This window comes from Balaenoptera physalus (assembly GCF_965194825.1).
Source record: "Balaenoptera physalus genome assembly, chromosome: 12".
NCBI classification, from domain to species: Eukaryota; Metazoa; Chordata; class Mammalia; order Artiodactyla; family Balaenopteridae; genus Balaenoptera; species Balaenoptera physalus.
Window position 1 is genome coordinate 81,112,110 of NC_138897.1, and position 18,373 is coordinate 81,130,482.

The 18,373-nt window shown below is 49.1% G+C and overlaps 1 protein-coding gene across 6 annotated transcripts in view; it reads right to left on the reverse strand.

Annotated features, from left to right (window-relative positions):
- The window catches only part of HECTD4 (HECT domain E3 ubiquitin protein ligase 4), a 198,932-nt gene that overhangs the window by 13,735 nt on the left and 166,824 nt on the right, over positions 1 to 18,373 (reverse strand). For 5 of the 6 annotated variants that reach the window (XM_082417362.1, XM_082417360.1, XM_082417361.1 and 2 more), the window contains 11 exons: positions 17,229 to 17,410; positions 15,793 to 15,998; positions 15,376 to 15,506; positions 14,878 to 15,083; positions 13,104 to 13,283; positions 9,484 to 10,790; positions 8,264 to 8,471; positions 3,787 to 4,010; positions 3,547 to 3,698; positions 1,767 to 1,873; positions 947 to 1,070 (listed from right to left, as the gene is read on the reverse strand). In XM_082417362.1, the coding sequence (XP_082273488.1) occupies positions 947 to 1,070; positions 1,767 to 1,873; positions 3,547 to 3,698; positions 3,787 to 4,010; positions 8,264 to 8,471; positions 9,484 to 10,790; positions 13,104 to 13,283; positions 14,878 to 15,083; positions 15,376 to 15,506; positions 15,793 to 15,998; positions 17,229 to 17,410 (3,027 nt within the window). The remainder of the gene's footprint in view (positions 1 to 946; positions 1,071 to 1,766; positions 1,874 to 3,546; positions 3,699 to 3,786; positions 4,011 to 8,263; positions 8,472 to 9,483; positions 10,791 to 13,103; positions 13,284 to 14,877; positions 15,084 to 15,375; positions 15,507 to 15,792; positions 15,999 to 17,228; positions 17,411 to 18,373) is intronic. The other variant, XM_082417359.1, reaches the window with a different exon arrangement.

An 18,373-nucleotide genomic window follows, 5' to 3' on the forward strand; every position in this document is an offset into this window, starting at 1 on the left:
ATTCACTTACAGCTAGAAAGGGGAAACCATATTTAGTTTGGCCCTGGAGACCTGGTGACTCGTGACCTTGCTGTGCTCCTGCCTGGGAGTGAGAGAGGGCAATGGAGAGTGGGAGAGAATGTGTGAGTCCAAAGAAAAAAGATTCTTTGGAATAAGAAATCATCCCTGTTAGGGACTGAAATGTCCCATTCCTGCCAATTCATATGCTGAAGCTCTAACCGCCAATGTGACTGTATTTGGAGACAGGGTTTTTAAAGAGGTAATTAGGTTAAATGAGGTCACAGGGTGGGGCCCTAATCCAATAGGACTGTTGTCCTCATAAGAAGAGGGAGAGACACCAGGGATGCAGGCACACAGAGGAAGGGCCACGTGAGCACACAGCATGAAGGTGGCCGTCTGTGAGCCAAGGAGAGCCCTCCAGAGAAACTAACCCTGTTGACACCTTGATCTTGGGTTTCCAGCCTCCAAAACTGTGAGATAGTGAATTTCCGTTCTATAGAACACTGTTTCAAACGGGTTGGAAAATCCACATTAACAATTAGGAAAAATTAGAAAATAACTCAGTAGGTATTAAAAACAGGCCAGATGGAATGGCTTCCCAGGAAGTAATTGCTTGGGGAAGCGTCTAGTAGCTGAGAACAATTTTTTTTTTTTTAACATCTTTATTGGAGTATAACTGCTTTACAATGGTGTGTTAGTTTCTGCTGTATAACAAAGTGAATCAGCTATATGCATACGTATATCCCCATATCCCCTCCCTCTTGCATCTCCCTCCCACCATCCCTATCCCACTCCTCTAGGTGGTCACAAAGCACCGAGCTATCTCCCTGTGCTATGTGGCTGCTTCCCACTAGCTATCTGTTTTACATTTGGTAGTGTATATATGTCCATGCCACTCTGTGAACAATTTTTACACAAGGTATCAACTGGGTTGACAGCCTCTTACCTCTCAAAATGAAGATCGTAACCACATGATAAAATCGCCCTCCAGACACTACGGATGTCTTGCTTGGCTCGGTCAATAACAAACTTGTGAAATCCTTCCAATGTCAGGTACTTTTCCTCAGGGACTGATGGAAAAGTGTTCACACTGTTAGGAATCGGTGAGAAGTGGGGGTCCCACAGCATGCTCTCACTGCACCCTCTCTTTCAGGGCCCAATTCATCTAACCCCCCCGTCTCCTGCCGTCACTCCAGGGTCTGTTAACAGACTGTCTCCACCCGACTGCTCAATGACACACATAACCCCCAACCTGACGGGTCTGAGCTGCAGCCTCACCTTCTCGGGCTGGTGGCCAAGTGGTGCAGCGCTTTCCCCCCAGTCTCGTCTTTCTGTATCTCAGAAACATTACCGACTGACTAAGCAATTTTTGTGACAATGATAGCTTTCTCCAAGTCTGCTTGGGCCTTTAGGAAGATAAGGTTCTAATGTCCCAGGTAAGTGCCCTTCTGGAAGAAAATTTCTGAGCAGATTTCCAATCTTTACTTTTAATCGCAATCATCTATTCTTCCCTTGGGAGTATGGTATTTCTGGAGCTGCTATTCTAACCTCCACCAGTTCAGGTCAGCAGAGACGGAGTCCTGGGGCAATAATCGCAGTTGGCCAGGGATGTCTTCCGTGTCTTGGGCAGGGCTGCCCTGCCTAAACTAAAACCCGAGGGAGCCAGGTGGTCAGGGAAAAGCAAAGAGGCTGGATCCCAGGCTGCGCTGCCATCTCCAGGATGGAAGCAGCCCCAAGCCCGCATCAGGCCCAAGTTGCTTGTTCACCTTCTTGTTTTTTGGTGGGTGACTTTTCTGGGTCCTTTTCGTCCGGCTTGCTCTTTTCCGGTGACTTCGGCTTCACAGTGGGCTTCTTCTCGCTCAAGGCAGTCCTGCTGTAGACCAAAGCACCGGCATCAGAATTCCTCACGCCCACACCTCCTCCTGGTGAGGGGAATGCAGAACCTCACCAGGCATTGGTTCACCCTCCCCCAACTACGGCTGATGGTTCAGAGGGGGCTGGGGTCAAGATCAGCCTTGTTCTGACCAAGAAAAGTTTCCTGAGCAAATTATGAGGACAAATTGATGCTTTAAAATGTGGAAAATCTCAAAGAGACACTTTTCAAACATTCTTTCTGCATACTTCAGAGCTGTACTGTCCAAGAAGCAGGCACTGGCCAGATGTAGCTACTTAAGTTTAAATTAATTAAAATTACAAGCCCAGTTCCTTGGTGGCACTCGCCGCATTTCAAGTGCTCAGTAGCCATGTGTGCTTAGTGGCCACTGTGCTGAGTAGCACAGACAGAGAAATGCACATTTCCATCGTCACAGAAAGCTCTATGGGACAGTACTGATTTAAAAGCCCCATTTATGTATAATTAATTAATAAAATTTTAAGACACTTTTTTTCTCTGATGACTTAAACAAGTCCTCTAGAGACTCCTGCTTGGTAGTACTTCACTACCTGAATTTCAACTTGAGAGTCATAAACTTGTATCTAAAGAAAATTCTACTAAATATGTGTGCATATCCACACATGGAATATTATGGAGCTACTTTAAAAGAGGAACGGGGGAAGTTCTTTTTGTGCTGATATGGAATCATCTCTAAGATCAGGAGTAAACAGAAACAGAAAGGTACAGGCATTTTGTACAGTTCCCGACCTCTGGGTATGCGTACACTTGCTTGTGTATACCCAGAACAGTTCTGCAAGGCTACGAAAGTGACACTGCAGCCTCAGGGAAGGGAGCTGGGAGGCTTAAGGACGGAGAGGAAAAGGAGTGGCTTTTCACTGCATATGCTTTTGAATATTGTACTATTTTAGCCATTTAAAATGTAACAAGGGGCTTCCCTGGTGGCGCAGTGGTTAACAATCTGCCTGCCAATGCAGGGGACACGGGTTCGAGCCCTGGTCTGGGAAGATCCCACATGCCGCCGAGCAACTAAGCCCGTGAGGCACAACTACTGAGCCTGCGCGTCTAGAGCCTGTGCTCCGCAACAGGGGAAGCCACGACAATGAGAAGCCCGCGCACCGTGATGAAGAGTAGACCCCGCTCGCCACAACTAGAGAAAGCCCTCGCACAGAAACGAAAACCCAACACAGCCAAAAAAAAAAAAAAAAAAAAAAAAAAAAAGTAACAAGATAATATGTATGCACAAATAAAACATTCTGCACTTAAATGTTAAAAGCAGTTGCTATGTGGGGGGTATTTCAGTGTTTTCCAATATGCATGGGTGCACTTTAACAGTCTTTCTACAATAACTGCATTATTGTGTGGGTAAAAGAAGTTAGACTTTTTAAACAATTCTGTACATTTTAGATGTTTTATTAATTCAGACTGGTCTGCTTTCCAGCCTGCATGGTCCAGATTTTACTATCCTTGTGGGTAAAATGAAACGTTCTCTTCCAGCTGACGAAGCCAAGGGCGAAAAGGACCCTGGCAGCAGAGCAGAGAAGAGCCAGGATGTCTGGCTCCCCCGAGGTGCCGACAGCCTCCCAGGAAGCCTGCTAGGAGGTGGCCCCGCGTCCCCCCGCCCGGCCCACCTTCCGAGCTCCTCGGTCACCCACCTGACGCTGTTGAGCACGGCCTTGTCCTTGGTGGGTGGCTTGGTGATGGGCCGCTTGGTGCTCACCACCTTCCCGGGGTGCTGTTCCTTCCCCGCCTTGCTGTACTTGCTCTTGTCGAACTTGGGCTTTGGCACACCGTACTTCCTCAGGATCTGCGGAGCACCGGAGGGGAGGGGCCTCAGACTCAGCCCCAGGGGCACCCGAGGCCCAGCACAGGTGCGGTGGGGATGGGGTGGCTACCTGGGTGAGCTGGTCCTCCAGCACCTTTTTGGGGGGCCGAACATTGGTGAAGAAGAGGTGGAGGAGGTTGCCTGGCGTCTGGGAGTTGATCTGCTCTTTGCTGAGATAAATGTCAGACACTTTGATGGGCTTTGCTGGTGTCAGGCTCAGCATCTGCTCTGAGTGGGCGCAGCTCTTAAATATCTCCGTCAGCACCTCTCTGGCCCCGGGCACCAGCTTCTCACCTGTTATAGAATGGAGGGAGGGCAAACGATTCTGCCGTGAACACGCTACGTCAGGATAAGCCCTGCAGCATCTGATTTATTTTTCATCAGCGATTTATTTTTGAAAGTGGGTAATGGGTGGTGAGTGGTGATGACGAGCTGTCCACCGAGACCCGGTGTCCCCTTTCTGCACGCACACCCCAGTTACACGCCCAGTCTTCTCTGCCGTGAGGTGTGGTGCCGTTAGGTGCGGCCCCGTGACGTGGGCCCCTCCTGGGCCAGTCTGCTTCAGGCAGGACATAGATGGGCTCCAGGCTAGGCATTTACAACTGGCCTCCTGTTTACATTTCTTGGGGCGAGAAAAAGATGGACTTCAGGCCGGACACTTGCAACTAGCCCCCTGTTTGCATTTCCTGAGACAGGAGATAGGTGGGCTCCAGGTTAGCTATTTACAACCAGCGTCCTGTTTGCACTTCGAAATAGAAATAACAACAGGAACAGGGTAAATAGCCAGGCTTTGTTTCCTGTGGACACTTTGAGGTAACAGTTATGGCAGGGACAGAGAGGGGCTAAACCCTGTTCTGAGTAAAGATCAAGAGGTCACATAATATATTTCCCATCCTTGGGGCAAGGGAGACATTGCACATGCACAGAAAGGCTCCTTGGGGGTCAAAAAGGAAGGGGCACCACCCCATAATATGTGATGCCAAGGCCCTCCCATAGGCCTCTGGGGTGGAATCCATCTTGGAAAAAAGTTGCGCACGCCTGTTGGGGAGGGTCCTAGGGCAGGGCAGGTGTGGAAAAAGAAACCAGGTAATTGGCCAAAGGTAAACAAAGACCCGGAAGAACTGCCCTGTATAAGTGACTTAACCGCCTCTTTACTGGCCTCCTCCTCATTAGGGAGGACGCCCACACCCTTTCTCTCCGGGGTGTGCATCTCTGCCTTGCTTCTGTCAACTCAACAAACTGTTTCTCTGTGTGCTCTCCCACTTGTTGTTGTTCTGTGTCCCCAATAATACACTTTGTACCTGTTTTTACAGTTCTTGCCTCCTTGAGAAACACATTTTTCAGTGGGGGTGAGGGCCAGGGGAACTTTGCTTCTAGCCTCTAGCCCTTGCTGGTCCAGCGGCTAGGATTCCTGGTTTTCATCCAGGCTACCCAGGTTCAATTCCTGGGCAGGGAACTAAGATCTCACTTCACGCCACAGCTCACTGCTGCTTCTCTGAGATCATGTTCTCTTCTGCACTCATCCCCGCCACTGGCTGCATGGAGATAACAAGCCCCCGGATGGCAGACCTCGGGGCTCACCCTGGACTCTTACATGTGCAAGAAATGAACTTCCACTGGGTCTGAGTTACTGTACTCTAGGGTCTCTTTATCATGGAGGTTGAACCTCCCTTAACTTCAACATGTCTGTGATGGACAGTCCCCAGGGAGCAAGAGGATGTAGAGGCTGCAAGTACTTTTAGTGCAAAGTACAAGTTGTTCAATAGTTATTATTAGAGGATGCATTTGAAACCTGGCCCAGCCAGCAGGTGGAAAAGAAAGTTCTCTCAGATACAAGAAAACTGTCCTTGAGCACGAGAAAAAAAAGACTTGTTTTTTTTGGTCCCCAAATAAGCACTCCAGAAGATGCTCTCACCTTTCCTAAGGGGCCAGTCAGGAATGTTCCCAGTGGAACATTGTTCCACTGCATCTGCATGTTCCTCGTGGCCAAGGGCCCCCACCTGCGGACAGGACTGACTTGTTCATCACACCCTGTCCTCCCGCCCATCCTCCTCATCCCCTCTCTCTGGGGGTCTGACCCTCCAGAGACACACCCAGCTCAAGCCGTGCTTCAGGAGCCAGAGCACAAAGGTCCCCTGGGCATCTGGGCTGAGGGTGAGGAGACAGGTGTGCGGAATGCGTGGTCGAGACCTAAGAGCTGATTCAGTAGAACCACAACTTAAAGAGCCTTGAGCAAAATGCGTGTGGCTGTAACGTGGCAAATGTGTTATCAAAAGACTGAGTATCTTACGTGGAAGGTTTGACCATAATACAATCAGGAGCTAGAACTAAATTCGGATTAAAGCATGAAAAGACTGGCAAAGCATTAATTATGGCAGAAAAAGACCCCAGGGTTCCCACAGATCATACACTAGCCACTCCCACGTGGGGAGCTGAGAGCCGAGTGGGCACCGTACTCACTAATAAGGGAGAAGGGCTGAAACCAGGGCGAGGATAGAGAGGCAGCCCCTCACGCACAAGAGTCCCAAAAAACTCAGAGATCAAGATACACATTGTGGGCTTCCCTGGTGGCGCAGTGGTTGAGAATCTGCCTGCCAATGCAGGGGACACGGGTTCGAGCCCTGGTCTGGGAAGATCCCACATGCCGCGCAGCGAATGGGCCCGTGAGCCACAGCTACTGAGCCTGCGCGTCTGGAGCCTGTGCTCCACAACAAGAGGCCGCGACAGTGAGAGGCCCGCGCACCGCGATGAAGAGTGGCCCCCGCTTGCCGCAACTAGAGAAAGCCCTCGCACAGAAACGAAGACCCGACACACCCAAAAATAAATAAATAAATTAATTAATTAAAAAAAAAAAAAAAGATACACATTGTAACGCGGTTCTTCAAAAAAATCAAAATTAGGGCTTCCCTGGCGGCGCAGTGGTTGAGAATCTGCCTGCTGATGCAGGGGAAACGGGTTCGAGCCCTGGTCTGGGAAGATCCCACATGCCACAGAGCAACTAGGCCCGTGAGCCACAACTACTGAGCCTGCGCGTCTAGAGCCTGTGCTCCGCAACAAGATAGGCCACGATAGTGAGAGGCCCGCGCACCGCGATGAAGAGTGGCCCCCGCTTGCCGCAACTGGAGAAAGCCCTTGCACAGAAATGAAAACCCAACACCGCCAAAAATAAATAAATAAATTAATTAATTAAAAAAAAAAAATCAAAATTAATACAAAAAACCCATGATGAGCAAAACATTAAAAGTACTGTGCTGAGCCATGTTAAAGCCTGACGCAAAAGGAAAAATCATTAATACTGATCCTGTCTTTATTTAAAATTTTAATAGTCTGTTCACCGTGGATATTTTGCATTAATTTTGACTTTCATAAGTATTATATTAAAATAATTATTTATCTAGATTACTGAGTTGTTTTGGAGCCCCATTGAATTCTGTGGCCTCATTTACCTCACTCTGGTCCCAGCCCTGAGGGAGTATTGCAAAATTTCATGACTGGGGGATAATAATTTGAAACAACAACAAAATCCATAATCAATATTACATTTCTGTCCTCAGAAAACATAAAACAGAACGAACTCAACAACTCTATTATGAAATTTCAAACAATATTAAAGAGTTAGAAAAAACATAAATTTAAAAATTTGAGAGAGACTGATGCAAAATAAAGACAACAACACAAAGAACTACAGTTATAAAAAGAAAGGAGAAAAATTGCTGCTGCTTCTGAAGCAAAGCTGGGGGTGAGCTCTTGGCCTCAGGATCTGCTAGATCCAGCTCTGCGGGGCCTCGATAGAGCCCGGGTCCTGGCTGAACAGAAGAAGTGGGGAAGCCAGACAGGGTAGGGTCCCCCCACATAAGAGCCACCAGAATGACAAAGCGGGACTTTCTGAAAAAGGAACTGGAACCGTTTCTTCCCCAAGAATTCATTTTAAAGGGCGAGGCGTTAGCTGTCCTCGAGCATACTGACTAAATGATTACCAGCAACGTACATGGTACATTCTAGCTCTAGAGAACAGAACAAAATAAATACACTTGAACTCAAACAAGGGGAAGCCTGACTAGACAAAAGGAAAAAAGCACTTGAATGCAAGCCCACATTCAAGGCTGTGGCATAGCATTTCCTGGTGGTCCCTCGGCTGCCTGTGGCAGGGCCTGCCCGCTGGCCTTCAGAGCCCTGACAGCTCTCCTGGGGGGCAGGAGTGTTCTCTTCACATCATGTACACAAGGCACCTTCTGTTAACCAAGCAGTGAACCATCTCCCCAACATTCCCTGAATCACTTCTTAAATCTTTGACCCCCAGAGCTCCCCTTTAAGGTAAGATGTTAAAAATAGGGAAAACAGGACATGGAGAGGGGTATGATTTTTTTTTTTTTTTTGGCTGCGCTGCGTGGCTTGCGGGATCTTAGTTCCCTGACCAGGGATCGAACCCAGGCCCGTGGCAGTGAAAGCACTGAGTCCTAACCACTGATTTTTGCTCAGTTTTTTTTCTATAAATTTAAAATTTCTAAAAAAAAAGTCTATTAATTAAAAAAAAATCTATAACCTACCTTTAATTGACTTATCATTGAAATAATCTTCTAACCCTGGGCTCCCCTGCGTATCAAACAAACTCTGATTTACTACAGATACAGTGAGGATCTCTTCCGTTGACATTTCCATCAATTCATCTTCACCATCCAAACTTGACAAACCAATCAAGTCATTATTGTTAAATAAACTTGCTCGGATTTTCTCGATTTTGGCTCGGGATCTAATCTGTGTGAACAAGGAAAAGGGTAAGGATTTGAGTGGAGAGACCAGTCGTTCAGCTAGCTCTATGAACTTTCTTTCCCTCCCGTCTGTCCCTGAAACCCTCTACTTGTCTTCAGCGTTGTGAGCGCGGCCTGACTTGGGCGAGCTGGCCTTCCCGGCAAAGTCTCTCTTATGTGCCAACAGTGGTAACTTGCAGGAGAACAACTCAACTGGACTTCTCTGTTGCTAAACCCCGGTCAGGTCTGTGGCTCTACACAGATGCCCAGGGGGTTAAAGTCCACGCTTGGCTCTGAGAAAATCCCCAGGGAGAAGGTGGACAGATTCTGGGAGGAAGTCAACCCCTGGATCTTTGAGCTCTCCTGTCAGAGCCCGTGGGGTGGGGAGCAAGGGGGTGCAAGTTCTCCTCCTAGCGCCTTCCCCTCCATATCTAATAAGGGAGAGGATGGTTTTTACTCTGCACCCGACTCCCGTTACACAGGGGGCAGGAAGACACAGGATGCAGGATTTCTAAACAAGGAGGCCCAGGAAACACATGGGATCTTGAAGTGGAAATGTAATCTGGCAACACGCGCAGTATCTGAAACTCAGAATCACTCAGAACAGAACGGCAAGTCTGTTCTCACCCTGCTCAGTGGGGATCCCTCCTGCCAATGGCAATGGTTAAAACAACCCAAAGCCACTCAAAAAGAGGCCACTGGGGCCTGAGTTGGAAAACACTCGATGACGCCCACCCATCAGGAAAGGTCAGCCCCTGGAGCCCCTCCCACACTCCGCAATGAACTGTATTTACTTCCTGACATCAGACTTGCTATCACACTCAGAGATGGGACCTCAAATACAGATAATCAACATGATGAATCACTACTGTTTCCAAGAGCTGCCTCAGGGAGCCCGCTAAGTGCCCCAATGTCACCTATTAGTTAGTCCCTTGGAAATAATATTGGAAGGCTTAAAGAGGCCTGGGGGATTCTAACCGCTCATGATTTGAGTGCTTGCCAAGGCATGAGGTGCTTACCTCCACGACCGCGAAGCCTTTGATGGGGCGTGCTGCGAGGGGCTGGTTGTCCAGGGACGTGACTGTGTACATGGAGCCCATGTCTGACACTGAGGCCGTTTCTGCGTTGTCCAGTGGCTCCCCCAGGCTCCCGAGGCTGCCCAGGCTGCCGGTGCTGCATAGGGAAACGTCCAGGCTCTCCTGGCTGGACACTACGTGGGGCTCCAATAAGCCCGCAGGGATGGGCAGCTCGAGGCCCGAGGGCAGCGGTTCCGCGGAGGCGTCGCTGACCGTCTGCAAGATGCCCTGGGAGCTGCAGATGGAGGCCTGGCTGGTGGATGCGGACGCGCTGATGCTCATGGCGGGGGTCGGGCTGCGGAACGTGCTGACCTCCAAGCTGTCTGTGCTGGGGAAGCCAAGGGTCTTCTCTGGCTCGGCTTTCCCATCACCGCCCTCGGCCTTGTCTTTTGGCTTCTTGGGGTCTTCGTCCTGCAGGGGGATGTAGATCTCGTCTTTGAAGACCCCGCCGTGGGCGTTGCAGGCCTTGCGGATGGCGCCTCTGACGATGCCCTCGTCCAGGTGGGTGGGGATGCCAGAGATCACCAGCAAGCGGCTATGGGCGGTGGGACCCACCAGGGCCTGGCAGGCATCGGCGATGGCGTCGCTCGTCACACCCAGCCCCTGCGGGTCCTTCCTGGTGAGGTGCCGGAGGATGATGAGCAAGGTCAGGGCGCGATGGAACCACAGCATGTCTTCGGGCTTGCCACCCCCGATGCTCAGCACGGCGGGGTCCGAGTCCACCGAGCGCGAGGACTGGCGCTTCCCGGAGGAGGAGGCCTTTTCCCGCTTCATCTTGACTTTCTTCCTCTTGGACAGGAGGCTGGGGCTCTGTGGCGTCTGTCCTGGGGAGGACGACGAGGAGGACGACGAGTCGCTGAGGTTTGGGGCGGTCGCCGAGGTCACCCCGCTGGCAGTGACGCTCATGTTGGTAGGCAGGGTCACCTCGGCCACCGCCAGGCACCCTTCCATGAGCGCGTGGAAATACGTAGAGAACCTGCCCTGGTCGGTGGCCGCCACGGTCCCCGAGCCTCCGCACGTGCTGCCCGAGACCCAGCTCTGCGTCTCCTCGTCGTACAGCTTGTGGAGCTCCGACTGCAGGGCCATCAGCATGGCCAGGCAGGGGTTCAGCTGGAGGGCGATGGACGAGGACAGGCCGGCAGGGTGCTTCCTCTGCTCCAGGCTGTGCACTGTGCGCAGGAGCTCTGCCAGGAGGTGGAACACCAGCTCTTTCACGCAGGCCGCCATGTCCGTGGTCCACAGGAAGTTTCCTGAGGCGAATGAAAGCAAAAAAAAAAAAAAAATCACCTATACAGAGCTTACTATGTGCCAGGCACTGTTCTAAGGCACTTTATTGGAGTCAGCCCTCACAGCGACCGCGTGAAACAAACATTACATCCTTCATCCCCATCTCACAGATGAAGAAACAGAGGCTCAAAGAGCTGAAGGACTCACACGGCTGCCACACGGTCACACAGTCTCACAGGGCAGAGCCGGGCAGGCTGGCCCCAGAGCCGGTGGCCTTCACCCCTGTGCCAGGTGACTACATGGAGCCAGCTTCTGCAGCTCTGGCCCAGAAATCATTATTTTCTTTCTCATAAAGTTATTAAGCAGGTTGGTGACAAATCACTAGCATAATGTTTCCTGAACCATGGGACGCTTACTACTGGGGGCATACAATCCAATTTTATCAGATAGCTCAGAAATACACACGGAAAAATGATTCCTTTTAAACTCCTCTTTCAGTCCTGATTTTGTCAACAAGAAAGCCTCACTCTGGGGCTAGAATATTCTTAATGGAGAATAGCCCAGAGACCCAGAGCCTTCCACAGGGAACAGCAGTTAGCCAGAATTTCTTAACAGTAACTGCTTAACTTTTTATTTTTATAGTTATCTTCTAGTTATGGCAAGGGATACTAATTTTCTGTTTCAAGTAGCAAGATAAAGTTTCCTTTAAAATTCAGTATAAGTTTAAAAAAAGGAGAAAGGAGTTGATTGCCATAAAAAAAATCAATAAATGTTGATAGGCATGATTCGCAGACGTGGCAGAAATCACATAAAGGTGGCATGAGAATGACTGAAGTCTAGGAAATACTGTCTAGAACAACCGTGGGCCACACATCTGTGCCAAGGTCCCCTTCAAGCCAGATGCGTGTCTTCTATCCCCAGTCACATTGCGGACAGGGAGTCCCAACGGCCAGGTCTGGCTGACTTACCGAGAATCCCACTTAGGCCCAGCACCCACGAAGGAGGGGACTAGGCTGACTACTCTCAGGGGTGATGCTGTTTTGATAATTCTAATTGGTAATGAAATCATGGCTGTCACGGGACATGGTGCTCATGGAACCACTGACAGGGAACAAAGGCCAATGGGGTCTAAGGCCAGGCCCTCAGGTGCTCCTATTTCCTTCTCTGTGGTCCTTCCTCTGCCATTGGACATTTTTGGAAGACGACAGCCTTGGAGAGAAATCACCACCAAAATTGCAAATGGTGGCCCGAGAGCTGAGACCAGCCACACACATCTTGTTCCCACAGCCAGTGGTTCCCTGCTCACCTCTTCCGATCCCCTGCCCAATGTGTTTTAAAGAATGTGAATTAGTTGTCAACATTTAGAAATCGGGAAATTCACATCAATATCTAGATTTCTGGCTTTTCTTGAAATAAAAAGTGACAGTATCTGGCAGGGCTAGGGCCACGTTCTTATACAGCAAATGAGTGGCAGGGCTCAGTGGCTGCCCCACAGGACACGTGCCCTCCAGTTCCCTGGAGGTCCTGGGTCCACTTTCCTCTCGAATTTCTCTCACTTACATCATCTCCCTGACCCCTCAGGGCACCTGAGTTTGCCAACATGTTTTTCCCTCCAACATTTTATTATGAAAAAATACAAAAATATAAAAAAGTTGAACACCTTATACAGTCAATATTTGGATGCTCACCACCTAGATTCTACCATTAACATCATTACATGTGTAATAAAGCTGTGTTTGCTTTATTACACATCCATCTATCCCTCTATTCATCCATAGACTCATCTTAGCTTTTGATTATTTCAAAATAAGTTGCAGATATCAGTATTTTTATCCCTAACCACTTAAGCAGACATATCATATCATTAATTAAGCTCAATATTTAGAAAAATTTTGAGGTAAATTTATATGCTAAGTTCACAACTCTTTTAAGTTTACCATTCCATGAGTTTTGCTAAAATGCCATCTCTCTGTAACCTTTCAGGTGCTGTGAGGTCATAATGTTTGAAGGTGAAGGGTGGTATGGAAGTGAACAATGTTACAGAATCAAAGTTACAATAATGGCATATGTTTGTGTTTTAAAGTAAAGTGTGATAAAATTAATCTTATTTTCCTGGTTAGATGCCACCCCTCAAAATAATGAAAATACCCTGCAAATCATGGATTTGGAAGTCTAGGCTACACTTTCCACTCAATTCCCCAAGCCCAACTGACAGCAAGCTGACGAGAGCTGTCGCCACCCAGGCCACTGTGGCCACCCCAGGCACACCGGCCAGCTCCTTCCCCAGGCACCCAGCCAGCTCCACCAGCCTGATCCTGAGGGAAGGGAGGCCTCACCGAGCAGCTCCACCACTTGCAGGAGGACGGACGTTGGGATGGTGTCAGGCTCGTCTTCAGATCTCCCTTCGCCGTCCTCCGACTTCCAGGACAGCAGCTGCTCTGCGAAGGCCATCGCCAGTGGGAACTCAGGGGGCAGAGAGTGTAACACCAGCACGGCTCCGGGAGGGGGAGACACCCCTAGAAGAAGCGCCCAGAAGGAAAGCTCATGACTGGTAGCACCCAATCAAAACAAGCTTGCGATAAAGACCTGCCAGGTGTGCTCAGAGAAACAGGGCCAGAAAGCCTGTCCACTCATGCACTGGGGGCAAGAGGAAATGCCACTCCCCACACTCCAGACGGAGTCAGCTGCAGGCGCAGGAGGAGCGGAGGACATCCTCCAAGGAGTCCACCTGCTGGTGTGAGAATGGGACAAAGGGCAGCAGTGGGGACAGGGAAGGATAAACATTTCCCAGTCAGTCAGATACCAACCAGCCTGATGACCTGGCATGGAAATAGTAAGTCAGACTTTAAAAGATGCTTCACTGGAATGGTCCCAGCCTGGTAAAGAAATAACCAGCCCTTTGGTGCAGCTGCAATCCCATGGGAGCATCAGCTTATTTTAGACTTACAGAGTGGACCAGCAAGGGGGCCCCCAGACTTCAGGAACTACCAGAATTCTCTTTTACTGCCTTCGGTCATTGTCATGGCCTGAATCTGACCGAAGCTGCCTACGACGAGAGAAGAAAGACCCTGAGGTCTGATCCCTGTCATGCCCTGCACCGCACCCCAACCCCCTCCGCAAGCACTGGTCAGACATAAGCTGGGGTACCAGGGGTCTCTGGCCGGGTCAGGAGGAACCATGTTGACTGGCCTGTACTTTGGGGTGAATGTTTATTTGGGGAATGATAGGTAAGACAGAGATCTTCTGTGTTTAATATAAATTTTAAAAACAGTGTAGGCAAAATACAATGAAAAAAATAGACCCCAATAAAAAGAGATCATAAACTTGTTTAGCATTGACCAAATACCTTAAGAAATGTCCTTTCATTTTATTCCCTAAGGATGCAATGTCTCCAGGATTGGAGCTGTGCAGAAGCCAAGGCCCAATTTTGGCTGAAAGTTCAAATACATCTTTATAATTGTCTCTAACAAACATGTGTCCATCTTCTCCTGTCCAACATGCCAAGGACGTGCAGTGCAAGTCTGAGACTAGGTTTCCCTTCCTCTGTGTATTGACTCAGAAACAGAGTCAGCTGGCCCCAGTATACAAAGCAGACAGTCAGCGAGAGCTTCAGGATTTACAGAGATGGAGACCTCATCTAAATCCAAATCTGCAGAGGCTTAACAAAGGATGCCAGGGAGACAAGACCACTTGGGCTTCCCAGCCTGGCCACCACCAGGCTTTGTTTACCATTGACATGGGGAGCAGATGATCACTGAGGCCCGTGCCCCAGGGAGCCACATTATCCCTGAGAGAATTCAGTTTTAATGAGAACTTGAAGGGCAGCCAGGATTATTACAGCTAAATGATGGCACTGCTCTGTTTAGATCATTCTGAACAGCACACGCTTGTGAAAGGAAAGGAAATCCCCACTGTAGTCTGGGCAGCATCTGCCAGGTCTTCCCCTGGCAGGAAAGGGAGAACTTTTAATCCACTGTCTCTGAAATACACTGCCCCAAGCAGTCCTATTCTTTACCCATAGGAAACTGGAACATAGCACGGTAGAAAATCCTTTCAATTTTCACAAATTCCAAGCTGTTCTTATTACCGTGAGCTAATTCGGAGACTTACCCAGTTTGATGTGGACTTTGTCTGTGGAGAGGATCACAGAAGGGTACTGGTTGGCGGTGGGAGGCGGCGTGAGCCCCGTGTTGGCCGGAGATGCATCCCGCGGGTAACAGATGGCCTCGATGAGGTTTAGCTGGCCATTTCGCTTCACTTTGTGGCCCAGCCCGTACACGAGCACCCGCGCCCACGGCGCCTTGTACAGAGAGGAGCTGAGGAGGAGGGGTGAGCGTCAGCAGAGTCCAACCACGTCAACAAACACCTTGTTGTGGGGGGGGGTGAGAACTGGGCACACGTAAGTCACCTCCATTACATTTTAGAAGGTCATTCTTTATATAGACTAATTTCCAAAACATGGAAATTAGGGAAAAACTGTAAATCATGTTCAAGTACAGTATGCATTAAAGAATAAAAGCAATGAGTTTTTTTTCTTCTGTAAATTGCACCAGAATCTGTCTTACTTTTCTCTCCCCATCACCATCTTCTGCAGTACGGGCAACTTACTCTTTGCGGAATCCAGACTGACTTTCTTTGCAAGATACGACGACGAAAGCCGCCCCCGGGAAATTGACGTCCATGTTGACCTTGGACTCGGAAATTGGAAACTCTTCGGAGGGGAACTGCTCTGGTGCCGTCTGCAGAGACATTTAACAGGGAAATCCACGGGTTAAACACAAGAGAGCATTTCCTTTTCCCAGCTCCCAGGCAAAGGAGAGCCAATGCATACACTGTAACAGGATCAGGAGGACAAAAAAGCCCTCTGGGAGGAAGAACACCACGGATGGGACAAGGCAGGGGAGCTGCGAAGAAAAGCAGACTAGTGGGGCTTGGGGAAGAAAGTGTCATTTTCAGCCAGCCAATAAGATTTCCAATTGAAACCTGTAACCCCACTTTAGGGACAACAGAACTTTGGACTTTTACCTGCAGGAAAGAGCAGATCTGTCTCGTCAGCTCCAACAGGCTCTCCTCACCCTGGTGCAGGGTCCGAGTGATGGCCACGTTGAGCCACTCTCTCACTGTCTGGGAGCTGCCCTGGTAGAAGAGGTCCGTGGCTGAGCAGTTCTGGGAATGGATGCAGTGCTGCAGGGACTGTGCCAGGAGGATGCAGCTGGAGCTGATGGTGCCGTCTGGGGACAGGAAAGAAAACACAAGTCAACAAGAACAGCAGCAGCCAAGGGCTGTCAGATCCTGAGTAACGAACCAGGAGCATTCTGTCCAGAAAATCAGGATGGGTTAGCTTGGACATACGTCTTGGATAATAGACGTTACCAATCAGATCCTGCAGGGGGTGGGGGATTCAGGAGTTTGGCGGTCTTAAAATTTTACTTTCTTTTAAGCTACAAAACTGTTGCCTAAAATAAAAACCTGAGTTGAAGCCCAGGTCTATTAAGCAGGTAGAAGTGGAGCTGCTTGGATTCAGGGGTTCCCAGAGCCTGACCTATCGGCTGCCCTGGCCAACCTGGAGTTTCACCAAAGAACCACTGGGGTAGCTCAGAGTGGAGTTTATAAACCAAGTGTTAGTCACTGTGGCAAAGCTTCTTCCACAAGCACGTTAAAGCTTTTCAGGTCTGTTTTGGAGCCTCTAAGTTCTTGGGGTGGGCCAGTGGACCCCACGTGCTGAAGTGGCCTGTGGAATGTAGTTCACACAGGCACTGGCTGGGACCCCATGGCTTTGAGAGATGTCCTTTATGCTTAGAATGCCACCTGCCCTCTCACTCCTGCACCCATCTTAGTAGCTAGGAGGTCAAGGGAAGCAGGCTGGAGGCCAAGGTTCCAGAGGAAGACAGAAGGGGCCCTTCAGTCTTCAACCGGGTTGAGGGCAGAGTCATCACTTAGTATTCACCAAGGGAGCAAACACACAGCATCAGCCCACACTCCAAGGGCCCCACGTTGAGCAGATGCACACAGGCTGGCCCATTAAAACAGCTCCACTTGAGGTCACGATGAATCAATTAGGTCTCTTTGGCGGCGTTTGATGGCAGGAACGTTCTCCTGTCTTTACACATCAAACAGAATGTCTGTGACAACAGTACAGTGACTAGATTTCATAAATAAGACTTCATTTTCCTTGATCCACGATTAGTTTGCTTAATGAATGCTTAATAGGTTAATGACTAAATATGTCATCTAATACACTTAGATTTTTCAAAGAGTGAGAAAGTACTGCAAAGACAGCTGCAATCTTTCGTGCAGTTTATCTACACTAAGTCTAAAGGTCCTGTGCTGGGACTCCTCCCCCTGCTCACGTGGAGAACAAGGACACTAAGCACAGCTCCTGCTTGGCGCCCGGCTCACCCTCAGGGCTATTCCATCCTGGGCCTAATTTCTGCAGTGACAGCGGCAAAGCCGAGGTTTACCTGGGAGGGGAGGAGCGAGGAGCTGATTGGACAGCAGCTGCAGGTGCTCCAGGGTAATGTCCCGGATGGCAGGGATGTGGAAGAGGCGGGTAAACAGGTGAGGCAGCTTGGGGGCGAAGATGTTGAGCAGGGCCATGCGGCAGTACAGCCTGGCCAGTGCGGCCTCGCAGCGCAGCAGCTCCCTGCAAGGGAAGGGCAGGGGACAGGCACTGAGCTCTGACGCTCCGGCCTCCACACTGGGCTGGGCCGCAGGCCGCTGAAGGGGAAGGACCACATCTCAGGCTTCTCTGGCCTCATGTTCTGTGCTCCAAGTTAGACACTTGTGTTTTAAACAAAAAGCCACATTTAGTTGTGTTTGATTTTTCCCAACTCAAAAACCACCGTGGAAAAAGAAATGAAAATATATGTTCACATAAAGACTCACATATACGTGTGTTCATAGTAGCATATATATAGTAGCCAAAAAGTGGAAACAGCCCAAATGTCCAACTGAGGCATGGTAAATCCATACAATGGAATGTTATTCACAAATAAAAAGGGTTGAAGCACTGACACGTGCTACGACATGGATGAACCTGGACAGCCCTGTGCTAAGTGAAAGAAGCCAGACACAAAAGCTCACAATATTATGAATCCATTTATATAGAGTGTCCAGAATTAAGCAAGTCCATAGAAACATAAATTAGATTGGTGGGGTTGAGCTAGGGGACAGGAGAAGGGGAACTGACTACTAATGGGTGTGGGGTTTCTTCTTGGGGTGATGAAAATGCTCTAAAACTGACAGTGATGATGGTTAGAGAATTTTGTTAATATACTAAAAATTGTTGGCCTGTGTACTTCAAATGGGTAAATTACATGGTATGTGAATTGTATCTCTGTAAAGCTATTATAAAAATTTCAGTGTGGGCATTTTTTTTTATGTGATGAATTTATGAAGTGATTGGCATTCACCTTGAATAACAGCTCATTAGTGACTAAGCAGGTCTCATTTAGAAACGCATCTCTTGGTAAAGAATCTAATCTAGCTAATACTAAGCATAGGGGAGGCTCCCTGTATTTTATTAGCTAATCACCATAATTAAAAATTCTGCTGGTAGTAAGCACTTAATCAAGAAGGAAAGTTAGAAGTAGCCCTTTTGGAATGT